This window comes from Cornus florida, unplaced genomic scaffold, assembly GCF_030987335.1.
Source record: "Cornus florida cultivar Cherokee Brave unplaced genomic scaffold, ASM3098733v1 CherokeeBrave_3.0.0_Hap2_Chr11, whole genome shotgun sequence".
Classification (NCBI taxonomy): domain Eukaryota; kingdom Viridiplantae; phylum Streptophyta; class Magnoliopsida; order Cornales; family Cornaceae; genus Cornus; species Cornus florida.
Genome location: NW_026775581.1, coordinates 134,687,593 through 134,705,968, shown reverse-complemented (window position 1 = coordinate 134,705,968; position 18,376 = coordinate 134,687,593). Strand labels below are relative to the sequence as shown.

Sequence of the window (18,376 nt, the reverse complement as noted above, 5' to 3'; positions counted from 1 at the left end):
AATATATATGAATTGAGTGTTAGTTTGACTAAAAAGAAGGATTATTTTATTAGTGGACGAGGCCTCGGTGTAAGAGGTGTCCTACATCACTAGTCATTTGGGTTCACATCACTAAGAGGTTTGGGGTTGCAATTGAAAATATATATATATATATATATATATATATATATATTAGGTGTTTAACAATATATAATAAGTACTTTTATAATTAAATTATTTTTAATTTATTTTGTAATAAAATTTTTATTATTAATTTTACAATAATGTCCTTTAATAACAACTTTATTAAGAAATGTGTGTAATTGTCTTTAAAAAAATAAAAAGGACATAATTGAGTAATGAAAAATAATTATCTAAAATATTCAACCTCTAATTAAAACGTAATTTTAAAAAGATCCAAATTATAGCTTCAACCTCTACAAAACTAAAATTTGGTAATTATTTAAAACGCTTTTAATAATTACCAAACACATCTGACGACAATTTTTCAAAATTAAAGTGAAAATAATCCCAAATAGGCTATAACTCTTTTACATTTTAATGTACTTGCTAGTCCAGTCTTTTCTTTTTTCACCCTTTATTGTAGGTCTAGCCCAGTGGTCATATTCACAAGATCTAACTCAATCCTCAAAAGCCCGGAAATACAATCTATTAAGAATTTGATACAAAAAAACTAGTACAGTTAATTTGGTCTGCAGATTGTTCTTTTCCTAATGGAAAGGAAAAACCTCCATATTCTATGTATCAACTTCGTAAAATCTTATTCAACTAAAAAACAAAAATTGGTAAAATCTTATCATAAGGTGTTCCAGAAGTTGGAAGTATAACAAAAGAATTTAATGTGTTCCATAAGATGTATGATTATTCGGTGCGTAGTGTAATATTAATTAAAGGAGGGTCATATATGTCATTGTGGAAGCATGTAGCAATTTCATGATTAGTTTGATACACGTGTTGTGTACATGTTTCACAAAAAAATATACACATGTAAGTTGACTATGCATGGAATTCTTGAAAATTTTCTCAGAGGATGAGTACTGAAATTTACAAATTTTCCTTTTAAATTTTAAGAAATGCCCCTCCACCATTATAATGGACATGGAGTTAGTTTGTAAAAATGGAGATGATGCTAGTATACTTTATTAGACATGTTGGTAGAGAAGTGACATTCGTGTTCACAATTCTAATTTTATAAAAGATGTAACGAAAAATAATTGAATGGACAACTCTAATTTTGTAAAAGATAAAAATGAAAATAAAAAGTGATTTTTATTATACATATAGAGTGATTGTGTTTGAATAAAAAATTAAATGAAATATACCTTAAATCACATAATCTTTTTTAACACGTGTCGTTCTTACGTTCTAAGCGAGAGCTCCACTTTGAAATTCGCTCTTGTGTGACTTAGGATATACCTACCATTCTCTTTAAAGAGGAGGAGGAGAAAAAAATAAAAATAAAAAAAAAATAAAAATATCCAAACTTTACCATAATTCAAAAGAAATTGAGGCCTAATTGTGTCATATTCATTGTTAAATAACTAATTAATTTTCATAACAAAGTATTGCAAGGATTACAAAGTTTTATTATTTTTTACAACTTAAGATGTGCCGTAAAGGTGAAGACACTAGATGTCACAAGGAAGGTTTGTTTCACGTCGGATTCGGATGAAAAAATAATTAGGTATAAATAGATGAGTATATAACACTATCCAACAGCTTGCGCATAGAGAATGTCCTTTTATATATAAATAAAACTAACTAAATACAATTTTAATTAAAAAAAAATAGTCTCGGAATATCTAAATCAAACCATTCTCAAACCCTAAAGCAATTGGAGTCCCGTTGAGAGTGTCCTTTTATGTATAAATTAAATAACTAAATACAGTTTTAATAAAAAATACAAATAGTCTCTTCGGAATATTTAACTCATCCAACCTTTCTCAAACCCTAAAGCGATTGGAGTCTAGCCCCTAAGTTTTCCCCTTACTTCGAAAAATATTTAATATATAATTATTATAATACAATTAAGTACACATATTTAACAATTATGATAAAAAAATTTCTCACTAATAATAATAATAAAAAAAAACGTAGATAAATAAGACAGTTTTGGAAATTGCTCCATGAAAGTGTAGTGGGGTTTAAGGGCCAATTACCAAAAACTAATATAGAAAGTATATATCTCCATCAATCCTAAATTACCAAGGTTACGGAAAAACAGGTCTCCTATAAAAGAAGAATACGTCTCAAGTTCGTGAAATACAGTTCCTTGTTAAAATTAGATTCCTCGATAATTCCCAAAACTCTCTTTCTTTCTAGTCGTCAAATCTCCAATTTTGTCACACAATGATTTGTGAGTGCACAATTTCTCTCTCTCCATAGATACACACACAAATATATATATATATATATATATATATATATATATATATATAAGTTCACCACTCTTCGTTCTATCTTATCTAACCTCTTCTGTTATGATTTATTCAATCGCCATTAATCAGATATGATGGAAACCCTAATCAGTCGACAGCATATCCAACACTTCGTTTCTGCATCTACTGTCTAACTTAATCGAAGCTTAAGATCGAATTTCATTATATATACACCTATATCTATAGTTATATTTATTGTGTACTATGGCGACTCAAAAGCCTCAAAGGTCTCCAGCGGAGATCGAGGACGTCATACTCCGTAAGATATTTCTTGTATCGCTCATTGATTCGATGGAGAATGATTCTCGAATTGTGTATTTGGAGATGACAGCAGCCGAAGTTCTCAGCGAGGGCAAAGAGCTGAGACTGTCTAGGGATTTGATGGAAAGGGTTTTAATTGATCGGCTTTCGGGTAACTACCCATCGGCTGAACCTCCGTTTTCGTATTTAACCGGGTCTTATCGTCGCGCACACGACGAGGGGAAGAAGATTACTTCGATAAAGGATAAAGCTTTGAGGTCTGAAATGGAATCAGTTGTTAAGCAAGCCAAGAAATTGGCTGTCTCGTATTGTAGGATTCATTTGGGCAATCCCGATATGTTTCCCAATTGGGACACGAATAAGTCGAATGTGTCACCATTGTTGCCGCTGATTTTCTCTGAAGTTTCGAGCTCGCTTGATGGATTTGGAGGGATTGGTAGTAGTGGAGGGATTGGGAGCCCACCAGGATTTTTGGAGGAGTTTTTTAGGGACGCGGATTTTGATAGTTTGGACCCCATATTGAAGCAACTGTACGAGGACTTGAGGGGTAGTGTGTTGAAAGTGTCCGCTCTTGGGAATTTTCAACAGCCTTTAAGGGCTTTGCTGTTTTTAGTTAGCTTTCCAATTGGTGCAAAGTCCCTAGTGAATCACCCCTGGTGGATTCCAAAGGGCATGTACTTGAATGGGCGCGTTATAGAGATGACAAGCATATTAGGTCCCTTCTTTCATGTCAGCGCTCTGCCGGATCATACCATTTTCAAGAGTCAGCCTGATGTAGGGTGAGTTCGGTTTTGTCCTATCCAATACTAGTTTGCATTTAGGGCTCTTCCACTTATGCTTTTGTGGTGCGCTTCTCTGTTTTACTCATGCTACTTTTATCATGTTAGTTCCTAGTGTTTAATGCATCTATGCTTCTTTTTTTACTCTAAGAATCAGTATCATACATATAACATGACTTCTCAAGTAATGGATGCAACATTTTATTTTTTTACTGTTTGATTGTTTAAACATCTCATTGCTGCTTTATTTTAGATGTGTAAGCTATCTGGGTTTTGCTTCCTTTTATTCTTTGAGGTGTTATTGCAAACTAAGTTGCTCAAGTTTACTTTAACTTTTGTGTGAAGAGGTTAAAGGTTTGATAATTTGAGCTAATGTGTAATAAAATTGCAAAATCAATAAGAGAGTGTGATGATATATGTCTTGAGAAATGGAGTAAGAGCATGAGAATAAACACTCAAGTACCAAACCATGCAAATTACCTGTGAAAATCTTAAATCCCTAGAGTTTGATAATTGAAAAAGGGATTTTGATTTTAAATGAAGGAAATAATGTTACGTGGAATGAGATGACTGGTTGCTTAAAGGTGTGACGAGAAAGGAACTTGGGGAATCTAAACGGAATTGACTGTCAGCTAATGAAAGTTAGTGGCAGAATATGGAAGCTGAGAAGCAATTTGTCCAGGAATACGTTATAAATCTTAAATATCTGTTGACGGAAAAACCTTGGAAGGTATGTATTGGACAAACAAGATGCGAATAGAACCCTTTGAACGGGTGTATATGCGCATTCATAGATTGAAGCAAACCATTTGAAATCTTTGTTTTCTTAAATTGTAAAATTTTATCCTGTCTATTGATTCTTTACCTTTTCTTTAGATTGCATGTACATTGGATGTATCAGCACCACCACCAGTTTTTGGTGTGTATTTGGAATTTACGTATAAAAAGAAATAAACAAAAAAAATAATGTAGGGAGCTTAAGTTAGAAGAACTAGGTAACTTAACGAGGTTAGAAATTTCAAAGAACTTTTAAAATATTAAAATTTCTATAGTAGAAATAAACTTCAGAAACAGATGAATATAGAAGATACCATGGGACTTATCAACTTGGGAGTATATGGGCAATGATGGTTGTCAGGAAGCGAGGTATTCAAGGTACCAAGTTCAAACCTCTCGTTTTATGCTGCCACCTTCTTGGATTTTATCGAGTGTTAGTCAATATGTGATCAGAGGTTATCTTGGCCAAGGTTTGGATATCTCATCAGAAGGGGAAAAAATATTAGTGATGGTGGTTGGGTTTGTTGACTATTTTGTTCAGGATCTTAAAGACAACATGTTCTCAATAAATGGAGGTTTCGTGAAAATATATATAGAATTCAAAGTTGAACTCTCTGTTATGCCAAACTTATAATTATGCTACAGAACTCCAAGAGAAGGTGATAAGCAAAGTATTAAGACAAGAAACAATTATAATTAAAAAATGGTAATATGGCAAAATGTTGTCTGCAGATTGTTCTTTTCCTAATGGAAAGGAAAACCTCCATATTTTATGTATCAACTTGGTAAAATCTTGTCACAAGGTTTTCGAGAAGTATAACAAAAAAATTTAATGTGTTCCATAAGATGTCTGATCATTCAGTGCGTAGTGTGATAATAGTTAAAGGAGAGACCAATGATTCCAATCACAATAGGAATACACCAAGAATTGAGAGAGAACCCTGATCTTTTTTACTAGTTATGAAAGAACTTACTAGGCAAAATTATGATGTTACTTTATAATATGTCACTGTTAATGGTATAGTTTTGGTTAAGGGAACTAGAGTAGGGTTAAGTTAAATTACCTAGCAATACTTTAGAGTCTGGTTGGTTGGGGTTTGGCAAAACAAGGACATGGTATTTGGTTTGTAACTATATAGGGGTTCTGCTGGCCAAAGTAGATTCATTAGGCAAGGCAGAAGAGATAGGATGAAGTGGAGTGCTGCTTCTAGATTAATATGTAATTATTGAAGATCTATGTAGTAAAGGGAAAGTTTTATGGTAATCCATGGTAGCAGCCAAAAATAGAAGTCTCAAGGATTTGGGTTCAAAAGCTTAATTCTTTTGTTTGATTCTCTTAAGGCTCCCACAAGTTTTTAAAAGGTTATTTATTTATTTTTTTTTTGAGGTGAATTATTTATCAATGGAGTATTTGCAGCTTTGAATCTCTTGATCAAGTGTGTGCTTACCTTTTACGCAACAATGATAGTGTGATTGCTCATTTCTCCTTTTCTTCTTATTTTTTCCCTTTTTTTTTCTCATTGCAAAATATTGTGCGCAATTAAAGACCTTGATGCTACTTATCAATTTTTTTTATTTTTTATTTTTAATTTTTTTAATTTTTTTTTTATAAGTAGAAATTCTTATTAAAAAAAATTAAAGACTTTGATGCTGTTTTTTTTATTTAAATCACATGTAGGATTCCCTATCAGCTTTCATGAATCTGAATTTCAATCCGAAAATAATATCTACTCCTGATCACATATAAGCTATTTTATAGCCGAATCAAACACTAAATTCCTAAAATATTACTGAATCTAAGAACAATCTACATTAAACATGTTTTGAGAGAAATGAGGGTAGGATGCTAAGATGGACGAGTGACAATACTTAAACAAAAAAAAAAAAGAACAAAAGATAGGATAATAAATGAACATTTGCGAGAAGTTAGCGGTAGCACTAGTTGAAGGAAATATGAAGTAATATCATTTAAGGTGGTTTGGCTATTCATAATGAAGAATAATAAATGCATGGCAACATAGTGATTTATTTCACAATAAAGTCGTCAAAAGACAAGGAAGGTAAAAAAGATCATGGGTCTAGGTCAATACTGTAAGAAATGACATTGATTTCAAATGATTAATGGAGGATATTGCTTTAGATAGAGTTTAACAAAAAAGGAAAAAAGATTCATGTAGCTGGTTTCCTTAAAAATAAATGGGCTAAATGTTATGTTTTGCTGACTTGAGTTGTGGGATTTCAATTTCTCATTACAGGTGAAATAGGTCTTTTTTTTAATAAGTGAGGAAGGTCTTGACGTTTAATCAATAATTTGATATCAGTTTAACATGACAGCAGAACCGAGATTCCTTGAATTAATGCATATTATCTGTGAATTTCTTCCTTGATAAACCTTTAATCATATGTGGCATGCATAACATAGTATTACTTGTGGTTAAAGCCTAAATGTAAAGAAGTGGAATCATCACATCAAAAAGCATGCCTACATCTTCTTTAAGGCTATGTTTAGTACAGTGGGTTTGAAGGGAAAGGATAATATTAGTTATGAAGGGAAGGGAAGGGAAGGGAAGGATAATTTTAACCTCCTATTGTGTTTGGTCAATTAATGAAGGAAAAGAAAGGGAAGGATAATAATCATGTTTAGGAAAAGAAAGGGAAAGAAAGGAATGGGAATTATTTTAATAAATTGACTATTATACCCTTTTATATTTTTAAATATATATATATAGTCTCCTATCCCTGCACAAGAAAAGGAAAAAAAAAATTAGGGCATATCATTTCAGCCTCCACAATCTCGCCTCCATCTCTATTATATATATATATATATATATATATAGTCTCCTATACCTGATGGGCCACAAGAAAAGAAAAAAAAAATTTAGGGCAAATCATTTCAGCCTCCCCAATCTCGCCTCCATCTCTATTCTCGTTCTCAACTCTGAACTTACCCTCTCTCTCTCTCTCTCTTTGCACTACAAGAATCAAAAGTTCAAAACTCATATATTTCAGTTTATCTATCTGTCTGCAAGAATCAAAAGTTCAAAACCCGTATCGGTATATCATTTCAGATTGTTCAGAAAATCAAAACCCATATCTTTCAGTTTCCATCGTCGCTGTTCCAGTTCGGGTTCGCCGTTCGCAAGCTTCAGCCGCTGGCCCGCCGTCTCTCATTCTCTCTGCAATTGCTAACTTGTATGTATATTGTTTTGCAAACTTGTGTAATCTTGAGGGTAAAATTGGCATCACAACTCCTCCATCAGTCATTGCCTTCACTTTCCTTCCATTTTTGGGAGGATAAGAAAACTACTGTATAAAGCTATACATAACCCTCCAAAGCCTTCCCTCTCCTTTCTTTTCCTTCCACCCATTTTAGCCTAACACAATTTTTTAAACACCTTCCATCACCTTCCCTTCCCTTTCCTCCCTTTTCCATTGCACCAAACTGACCCTAAGGCTATGATTGGTGTGATGGATTTGAAGGGAAAGGATAACAGTAGTTATGAGGGAGAGGGAGAGGGAGAGGGAAGGGAAGGGAAGGGAAGGATAATTTTAACCCTCCATCGTGTTTGGTTGATTAATGAAGGAAAAGAAAGGGAAGTATAATAATCATGTTTGGGAAAAGAAAGGAAATAAAATTATTTTAAGAAATTTACTATTATACCCTTTTCTATTTTAAAAGATAAATATATATTATCACCTATACATTTAACACACACAAACAGGTACATACCTTTTTTACATTTATGTATTTAGTACTAAAAATAATGCAATAGCAAAATTTTAGCAACCTCCTTACAAAAAAAGAAAAAAAAGAAAAAAAAAAAGGGTAATAAATGGCCTCTGTGCACACATGGATGATGGGCCATAAGAAAAGAAAAAACAAAATTTAGGGCAAATCATTTCAGCCTCCCCATTCTCTCCGCCTCCATCTCTATTCTCGTTCTCAACTCTGAACTTGCTCCCTCTCTCTCTCTCTCTCTCTCTCTCTCTCTGCACTACAAGAATCAGAAGTTCAAAACCTATATATTTCAGTTTATCTATCTGTCTGCAAGAATCAAAGGTTCAAAACCCGTATCGATATATCATTTCAGATTGTTCAGAAAATCAAAACCCATATCTTTCAATTTCTGTCGCCGCTGTTCCAGTTTGGGTTCGCCGTTCGCAAGCTTTAGCCACTGGCCGTCTCTCACTCTCTCTGCAATTGCTAACTTGTATGTATATGTAATCTTGAGGGCAAATTAGGCATCACAAATAATATATCAACCCTCCCCTTCACTTTCCTTTATTTTCCTCCCATTCTTGGGAGGATAAGCAAAACACTATTCAGGCCTTGTGTTAACCCTCCAAACCCTTCCGTTTCCTTCCAACAATTTTTGCCAAACACAAATTTTTAATCCCCCTCCATCACCTTCCCTTCCCTTTCCTCCCTTTTCTATTGCACCAAACTGACCCTAAGAATAAATTCACCCATTGGGAAAAGAATATTGATTTGCCAATTAAATTGCCATCTTTTTTTCTTTTTTTTTTTTTTTTTTTTGATTTGATGTATAACTTGTACACCTTCTCTGATGGAAATAACTTCAAGATTTAAACATAAAAAATGAAAAAAATAAAAATAAATGTTTTCTTGTTTGTTGGAAATATCTCTATTGAAGCCTTGATGTAAAAAAGTGAGAATCATCACATCAAACAGTATGTCTACATCTTCTTTAATAAAACAATCACACATTGGGAAAAGAATATTGATTTGTCACTTAAGTTGCCATCGTTTGTTGCTAAGTTTTCTTTTCCTCCTTCTTCTTTTGATGTATAACTCGTACACCTTCTCTCATGCAAATAGCTTCAAGTTTTAAACATTAAAAAAATAAAAATATTCCCGTTTGTTGGAAATAACTCTACTGAAGTCTTCATCTAACTTCCATCTCTTTTTTATTTTCTTTCTTTTTGATATGGATCCATAGCTTTATAATGATTTTAACTTTTAAGAAGGTTATCTCATATGGATTTTCTCTCTTTCAAACACCAGCCAGCAGTGCTTCTCAGAAGCATCAACTCGGCGTCCAGCTGATTTGTTATCTTCTTTCACAACAATCAAAACTGTCATGAATAACTTATATGATGGCCTGGCAGAAGTTCTTCTGTGTCTTCTTAAGAATACAGACACTCGTGAGAGTGTCCTCGAGTATCTTGCAGAGGTGATCAACAGAAACACTTCAAGGGCTCATATGCAGGTAAATTGTTGCTGAGATGACATTTTTCAAGTTACAGTGAGCAACAAATTATGAGACTTGGTCATGGCTAGTAATTCCATGTACCAAATGACATGCTAGTACTTTTTTTCCTGGTATGTCTGCCTAAGAATGTTTTTTGTACAAGCAGAGACCATAGTTCTTCTGGTACATGTTTTGTGGTTTGCCTTTCTAAGAATGTATGTTGGAAAAATTCAACACCTCTCTTCTCCTTTAACCTTGCATTATATTTGACTTGCTCACAGGTTGATCCAATATCTTGCGCAAGTTCAGGCATGTTTGTTAATCTCAGTGCTGTTATGCTTCGGCTTTGCGAGCCATTCTTAGATGCCAATCTAACAAAAAGGGACAAAATTGATCCTAAATATGTATTCTACAGTACACGTTTGGATTTAAGGTGAGAGCCTTGTGTTCAATAGACATATCATCATCATCATCATTATACTTTCCTTTATCACTTATGAATGTTCAATGGACATCTATTAGATTTTTTTCTGTACAAAATTTTGGATGTCTTCTTATAGTTCCTGAATATTTCCCATGAACTATGCTAGAGGATTGACTGCTCTACATGCATCATCTGAAGAAGTTACTGAATGGCTAAATAAAGATAATACTTTGGAAGCTGATGGCCGTAAAGTTGGAGAAAATCGGTTGCTACAATCTCAAGGGGCTACCAGTTCTGGCAGTAATGCTGGTGGACTCTCTCCCCTCCAAACTAACAAGCCATTGTCAAGTTGTAGCAGAAAAACTAAATATCCATTTATTTGTGAATGTTTCTTCATGACTGCAAGGGTCCTCAATTTGGGCATATTAAAAGCATTTTCTGATTTCAAGCATCTTGTTCAGGTAATGCTCACTGCCTCACATGCTCTGTCGGTCCAGACTGAAAAGGAATAAATAAGTATTTTGTAGTAGCTTTCTATGTTTTCATAATCATGAGCTATTAGTGTTATTTTTCCCTTTACCTGGGTTTTCTTCTAATTAGTTAATATTAGTCTACTAATTGATGGTTTTACTCCTTCCAATGAAATTCTATCCAGGACATTTCGAGATGTGAGGATACTCTCTCCAGTTTGAAAACCATGCAGGGGCAAGCGCCTTCTCAACAACTGGAGTTGGATGTAGCTCGCCTCGAGAAAGAAATTGAGCTATATTCGCAGGAAAAGCTCTGTTATGAAGCACAGATACTGAGGGTATGTCAGATTTTTCTTTTTAATTTTATCATTTATAGGCGCTATATCTAGAGTTCCCCTCACACGTGCATTTTTAATCCTATCTTCTCTAGTTACTCCTAGCATCCAATGTAGCATCCTCATTTCCCCTCACACGTGCATTTTTAATCCTATCTTCTCTAGTTACTCCTAGCATCCAACGTAGTATCCTCGTTTCCGCTACGTGAATGCTTTGTTCTTACGTCTTTTTCAATGTCCAACGAACTTTGGACCAAAATCAAATATTATTTACTCACTCTATGTCAAGCTTTTGAAATTCTTTTTATGTTACATGCCACACCTTAAAAGTTGTTGAACATGCCTTGGATTATCTAAGAGGTGTTTGAAATATAAAGGGACCCTTACTCAAAATACTAAAAAGTACTTGAGAAAATTGAGGTTGCATGGCATGGATATGAACTTGGGACCAAAATCGAATATTATTTATTCTTATTATATGTCAAGCTTCGGAACCCTTTTTATGTTCTTCCAAACAAGTATACTCTAATGCTATATAAACACATTTCACACCTTAAAGTCAAAGACATGTTAGATACGTCTCAGATTATCTAAGAAGTATCAATTACATGTTTAAAATTAGAAAAGATCATTTTAAGTCATGGGCACATTTGTATCGACTGGTATGTTATGATTACACCTGACATGGTTACTTTGCAAAAGTATCTGTGCTTCAGAAAATAGAAGATAAGGAAGTGGATAATGATTCCCATTAATTGAGGCTGTTGGAGGGCTAGACTGGATAAAGTCATAGCTTTTGCTGTTAATTACACAAAGTGATTTCTCTCAAAATTCAAACATGCGTTCTCAATCTTGACAGCGCAAGCTTTTTTACCAATATGCCAATTGGTGGTTCCAAATTGCACTGGATTATTTTTATGAATTATTAGCAGCCCTTTGTTAATGAAAAATACGAGGTTTTGAATTATAAGCAGCCCTTTTTATGTATTTGACTTTTGTGGCAATAGATTTTTTCATGGTTATCTGCTTTGATTCTATAACTGTTTTTAACTGTGTATCATTGGGCTTTCTTGATTTATTTGCATATAGTTGTACTCAGTTTGTACTATGTAGTCTAAAGGAAGGTTGCTTTTGGTAATACTATTTTTATCTTAAAATGCTACTATTGTCAAAGTAATATTGGCTTTCGTCAAAGCATGTGCTGTGGACAGTCATATCAGGTACTCCCACATTTTAGCAAAAGCCAGTATTGCCAGGAAAACCCTCTTTTTTTTTTTCTTTTTTTTTTTTTTTTGATAAATAAAGGGTCATCTTTTACTATTATAAACTATAAGTTCTGACTGTGCTGTAACATCTTTTTGAATGTTAACGTGACACAAAAATTTAAGGTGATCTTTGTTGTTGTTCAAAACTTGTCAAGATAAGAAATGATGGAAATTTGGAACTTCCTCAGTACAATGTTGTATCACATGCAATTAAAATTAAACCTCTATAAATGAAAAGTGATATCTTTTTGGTCATTTATAGTGTTACTCATGTAGTGTCACTTCCCTTAGGGATTGAAACCTAGAGCTGCCAAATCTTACTCTCATCTATCCACCCATGTACTAATTTAGACAAGGTTTGGTCAATAGAAAAACATAGAGATAAAACAGCATTGACCGGTCTTCATCCTGTTACTGACATAATCAATTAATATTATTTTTAGGATGGAGGACTTGTTCAGAATGCGCTGACTTTCTACCGGTTAATGGTGGTTTGGTTGGTTGGCCTGGTTGATGGTTTTAAGATGCCTCTGCCATCAACTTGCCCAATGGAATTCTCATGCATGCCTGAGCATTTTTTGGAAGATGCCATGGAATTGCTTATTTTTGCTTCTCGGATTCCTAAAGCTTTGGATGGGGTTTTGCTGGTAGGCTATATGCTAAAGATTTATGTTGAATTTATGCGCATTCTTATTCCCCATAAGCTCTTTGACGCATGTAAAGTATCTTTCATTTCATTTTTACTTGACAGGATGATTTCATGAACTTCATCATCATGTTCATGGCAAGTCCAGAGTTCATCAGGAATCCATATCTAAGAGCAAAAATGGTGGAAGTCCTGAACTGCTGGATGCCCCGTAGAAGGTGACTATATCTTCCATTTTATGGAAATAATAGACTGACTGACTTTTTTTACACTGGAAAAAAAGGGTTACATTTTGGAGCTTAATATTTGGGTATTCACTTCTTTTTATTTTTATTTATTTTTTTATTTTTTGGCAGTGGCTCATCCGTTACAGCTACTCTATTTGAAGGCCATCAACTGTCGCTAGAGTATCTTGTGAGGAACCTTCTGAAGCTTTATGTTGACATTGAGTTCACGGGTTCTCACACTCAGGTGATTGCCACTCAGATTTTATAATTTTAGTTTTTGAGAGCAACAGCTTATTCTTGTACATTCCTACTATTAATATGGCTGCGTTTATTTGTAGATGCTTTTCCTTTTATAATTATCTTGACGCTTCTTCAGATGCCTTGAAATATTAGCCCTTATCGTATCAGGTCAAATATATTTTTATGTTTATTCTAATTTGTCTTTTGTCCCTGCGGACGTTCCAAATTACTGTTCCATAACCAAGCCTGAGTGTGGACGTAATGGGGGCACTGGGGCGAATATTGAAGGAGCACTTCAATGTATTGATTTCTTGTAATGTCATAATCAAGATTGTTGAACTTTTGGTGCCCTGTACATAATAAAGATATATTGTTAGACTTGCAAATATGAATCAACAATTCTAGAAGCTTCTATTTCTGTTGAGACTCCTTTTTCTAAATAAATATATATAAATCATTTTTCTTTTGTGCCTCTTTATTTTACATGGCACTAATTAATATAAATCTCATTAAAATTGTTCCTCATTATTTTGCTGGTCATTTTTCCCCACCTAGAGGAAAAATATGCGGCAATGCTGGCCGAGCATGAAAAAGGATGATGGCAGTATTCATCAATGAGCATGTGCAAGCCTAATAACCACATTTGTGTTTCCTTTAATTTTGGCATGCACTGGAATCCTATAGGTTGTGCAGACTGTTCAACAAGACAAGGTTGAAACTTTGGGCATGATTTCGAGCCTTACCACTGAAAATTAAATCTCAAAATTGCCCCTATTGCCTCCAGGACAGGAGTAACTTAGGTAAATTGCTTGGATCAAAGTAATTAAGAATCTGTCCAAGTTTTGCATTTTGGATTGGGTGCAGGGATATATGGGCAAGGTTTTGTTTTCTTATAAGGTGGTCTGGTTTGAGTAGTGTTCCAAGATCATTTCTTGGTATTATGTTGCTGGCAAACACATGACCCAAATTATTCACTCCCCCCCCTGCCCTCCACTTTTTCTTGAATTCTCTCTATTGATCAAAAACTCGTTTGTTTCCAATGTTGACTTGAACAGAGAGTTTCCGTTTCTTTCTTTTTGATTGGAATTCTTCTTCTGCATCTTGTGCAGTTCTATGACAAGTTTAACATCCGCCATAATATTGCCGAACTTCTAGAATACCTATGGCAGGTTCCTAGTCACCGCAATGCGTGGAGACAGGTATAGTCATCCTTATGCTCTGTTTTGTATTGAAAATTCTGCTACGTGCCTTTTCAGTTGATATAAATGAACTTCCATCTGAGTCCTTTATGCTGTTCCAGATTGCCAAGGAAGAGGAAAAGGGTGTCTATTTGAACTTCTTAAACTTCTTGGTCAATGATAGCATTTATCTTCTCGATGAAAGTCTCAACAAAATTCTTGAACTCAAAGAGCTGGAAGCTGAGATGTCTAATACTGTGGAATGGGAGCGAAGACCGGCTCAAGAAAGGCAGGAGAGAACCCGACTTTTCCACTCCCAAGAGAACGTTAGTTTTTACTTATTTTGGAGAACTTAAATGTTGCTTAATTTGCTAATTCTAATAAAAATCATTGGCTGTTTCTCTGTCATTTGGGATGATATGAAGTTGGTCAATGAATTTTTGTTGCATAATTTTAAAATGACTATTCAATTAAAATTCCTTGGCTTTTCTAGATCATTCGGATTGATATGAAGTTGGCCAATGAAGATGTGACCATGCTGGCATTTACTTCAGAGCAGATTACAGCTCCTTTCCTACTTCCAGAGATGGTAATGTATACTCACTTATCTGTTTCATAATGTAATCCCTTCCCACAAGACCAGTTGTAGCTAAAACTACCATTGGATACTGGTGCATTCTTTTTAATTATGATTGGGTGTTTCTTTCTTCTTCCAGGTTGAAAGAGTGGCCAGCATGCTCAATTACTTTTTGTTGCAACTTGTGGGCCCCCAAAGGAAATCTCTTAGTCTAAAAGAGCCTGAAAAGTATGAGTTCCGTCCAAAGCAGTTGCTTAAGCAGGTTGGCACCGAAATTTCCTTATTTGTGAACAATATATTTGTTTATTTGGCAAATCCAAGAGTGGGAATCAACAGTACAACAGGTCTCTTTGGATTTATAGTTGATTTTTACCTGAATAACTGCCTACATTTTCTTCTTGGTCAGGCGTGATAATTGTGTGTTTGTTTCAACTTAGGTTGTATATGGTCTATTACTGACTTGCCATACTCCATTAGGGATTTGGCCCTTTCATTACATTGAGACAACAAGAGGTGTCAGTAAGCATGTTAAATTTGAACTAAAAGTGCAAATAAGCATCCTTGTTGGACATGATATTCTAGACCCAAAAGTGCATAGAAGCATCCTTATTGTAGCATCATACTTCCATAATTATGGTTTTTGCTGTCAACGGTCTACTCCCATTTGCTAGCAATACACTGTACATATGACATAATTGTAGCTTGGAGCAAAATATATCCCGAGTCCTAACTATTATTATGTTTGATTTGAAGATTGTCAATATATATGTTCACCTAGCAAGGGGTGACACGGACAATATTTTCCCTGCTGCCATCACTAAGGATGGTCGATCGTACAATGAGCAGGTACTCAATTGAGGCAAACTTACTACTAGTATTTTGATTTTTGTGTCAATATAATGTTATAGGATTTTCATCCTCTTTACGAGTGTATAGTTGATTGAAATCAGTCTAACAGTTTGAATCTGCACCAGTTGTTTACTGCTGCAGCAGATGTTCTCCGTAGAATTGGTGAAGATGGAAGAATTATTCACGAGTTCATTGAGCTTGGTGCAAAAGCCAAGGTCGCAGCTTCTGAGGCTATGGACGCTGAAGCTGTTCTTGGAGAGATACCGGATGAATTCCTTGACCCAATTCAGGTATGTTCTATAGTTCAGCTTGAAGCCATTTTAATGATAGTTTGATAGCTAACCCATGATACCATACTTCAGTTTAAAGCATTTGGTAACTCGAGTCTTAATTGTTAATTTTTTGAAATTCTTTCTGTTGTTGATAATATGAACATTCTAATAACTTTTCTTTGGTTGCAGTACACTTTAATGAAGGATCCGGTTATATTACCTTCTTCAAGAATCACAGTAGATCGTCCTGTCATTCAAAGGCATCTTCTAAGTGATAATGTACATCTTCACTTCTACTTTTACCTCTCTTTGATCACTAATGTTCTATTTGGTTTGCTAACTTACTGAGGAAATGAATAGACTTTATAAAAATAAATAAATAATAATAATATTTTTTTTGATTAAGGTGGGGAAATTGTTATGGTTCCCCTAAAATTAGTTAGTTGTATTGAAGACTGATGTTGTGATCTTGCAGACTGATCCATTCAATCGTTCCCATCTTACTTCGGACATGCTGATTCCCGACATTGAGCTGAAAGCAAAAATTGAAGAGTTCATTAGATCTCAACAATTGAAGAAACACGGAGAAAGCCTGAGTATGCATAGCACCAAGGCCACCTTACAAACCACAACCGATGGAATGACTTTAATTGATTAGGAAATGGTTGTAGAATTCCTAATATTTTGTAAATGGGAATTGAAGTCTTTATTTTGTGTTCAGTGGATAGAACCCTCTCTTATTATTATTATTATTACGGAGTATTATTATTATACTTAAAGTGGATTGTAAGTGCTGGAGTGCTCATATTATTTACTAACAATATGTTTAACCTTATCGGCAGATCTTGAAACCTGAAAAGTTCCAATAATTTGATAGATAATGGTAATAGGTATTCGTAATTGGTATTTATAGTGGTAGATCAACTGAAGCTGTCCACTATCTTGCATCGTCTAGTTTTACTAATTCAGTGCTTAAAAGAAGCTAATGATATCCCATTTCCCTTGTTTATTACCAATTACCATTGAACGAGAACATAGGAGGAAAATAAAATATTAGAAAATAAATCGTCGACAGAAAATACAAGTTATCCTGAAGAGAGTGGCTGGTCTCAGCGTTGTATATGTATGTTTAAAACTAAATCTGATTTTAACTAAACTCTGTAAAACTAATTTGTGAGGCAATTTGAAATTACCCTTTAAAACATCTTCAACAGATCGCCGGACATCCGCCCGCCGGCCTGCTCTGCCGAAGCTGCTACCTGAATAGCGACCATAAGGCCGCTGTTTCTCTCTCGGCAACGGCTTGAGTCGCTAGGTTGGTCGTTCTCAAGGAAACCCATTGTTGTCTCCTTGGTTCGGGTTCTTTGAGGATGCCTACTGATGAAGTCTTCCATTCCTACAACTTCGGTTTATCTCTCTTCTTGTCATTAATTTATTCCCATTTAATCTCTCTATCATCTCTTTCCCATTCACTCTCTGCCGTCGACGACCTTGAGGCCAACGGCGACAACTTCAGTGTGCTGGTAAGGCGAGTTGGTTTCCCTCAATGATCATCCATTTGCATAATACATACATTCATATATATATTTAGCAATTCAAGACTAAATCATTGTCTCTCTTTCATATCCAATTCCTCCTGCAAAGCCCGTAATTATATTGTTCATGCGTATAATAATTGGGGCGTCTTTGCTCTGGGTTTGATCAGAGCTATTGTAAAGTTTCAAAACACACCCAATCTTGAGTTGTAGGGAACATCCAATTGGGAATTTAATGTCATCGTATGTCCATGCGTGAAGCTCTTTGGACTGAACCAGGTGGTGTGGTTTGAAGCTTTGCCCGACTAAATTGTTCTTTCTCGAATTTATTTATTTATTTTTATTATTATTTTTTTTATAAGGAAAGAAGAGTTAGACGTAAATTAGTAGATGCAAAGAGTCGAAATCGGGCACTCCCAAAATCCACTGAAGGCACTAACCACCAGACTATCGATGCATCTGCGTTCTTTCTTAAAAATGAAGATCACGATAATGTAAAGGAATAATTTCATCTAAAAAAGTTGCCTCAAAAATTAAAAAAATGGGCCCATGTGTCATTTACAAAAAAAAAAATTGTTATACCAATTTTACCAATTTATTACTTACAAAATCATTTATTAAACCATATCTATTAAATCATTTACAAAATCATGTATAATAAGAGTACATTAGTAAAACATATATAAAAACTCCCACTCTCTTCCTTCCAACCAAACAAAAAAAGTATGTCACATCTATCATTTCTGCAAAAAGTGAGAAAAACACGTTCCTTTTCCTGAAGATGCATCATCCCTCCCTCCCTCCCATTCTTCCATCCATATTTGCGTATCTCTACAACCAAAGCCACATCCATCATTTTTACCATCCCTTCCATCACGTTGGGCTTGGCA

General features: G+C 34.6%; 1 protein-coding gene across 1 annotated transcript; it reads left to right on the top strand.

Annotated features, from left to right (window-relative positions):
* Positions 1-2,212: 2,212 nt before the first annotated feature.
* On the top strand, positions 2,213-16,786 carry LOC132286051 (probable ubiquitin conjugation factor E4). Its single transcript, XM_059788305.1, has 16 exons — positions 2,213-3,478; positions 9,282-9,486; positions 9,750-9,901; positions 10,059-10,353; positions 10,548-10,700; positions 12,406-12,609; positions 12,714-12,826; positions 12,965-13,079; positions 14,185-14,274; positions 14,376-14,579; positions 14,747-14,842; positions 14,970-15,092; positions 15,584-15,676; positions 15,805-15,969; positions 16,141-16,230; positions 16,427-16,786. The coding sequence occupies exons 1-16, from the start codon at positions 2,643-2,645 to the stop codon at positions 16,607-16,609; spliced, it is 3,117 nt and encodes a 1,038-aa protein (XP_059644288.1). The 5' UTR covers positions 2,213-2,642; the 3' UTR covers positions 16,610-16,786.
* The last annotated feature ends 1,590 nt before the right edge of the window (positions 16,787-18,376 follow it).

Coding starts and splice junctions, on each gene's coding strand:
- LOC132286051 (XM_059788305.1), top strand. CDS start 2,643: ATGGCGACTCAAAAGCCTCAAAGGTCTCCAGCGGAGATCGAGGACGTC. Junction 15,093..15,583: donor CAAAGCAGTTGCTTAAGCAG/GTTGGCACCGAA, acceptor TTTGATTTGAAG/ATTGTCAATATATATGTTCA. Junction 16,231..16,426: donor GGCATCTTCTAAGTGATAAT/GTACATCTTCAC, acceptor GTGATCTTGCAG/ACTGATCCATTCAATCGTTC.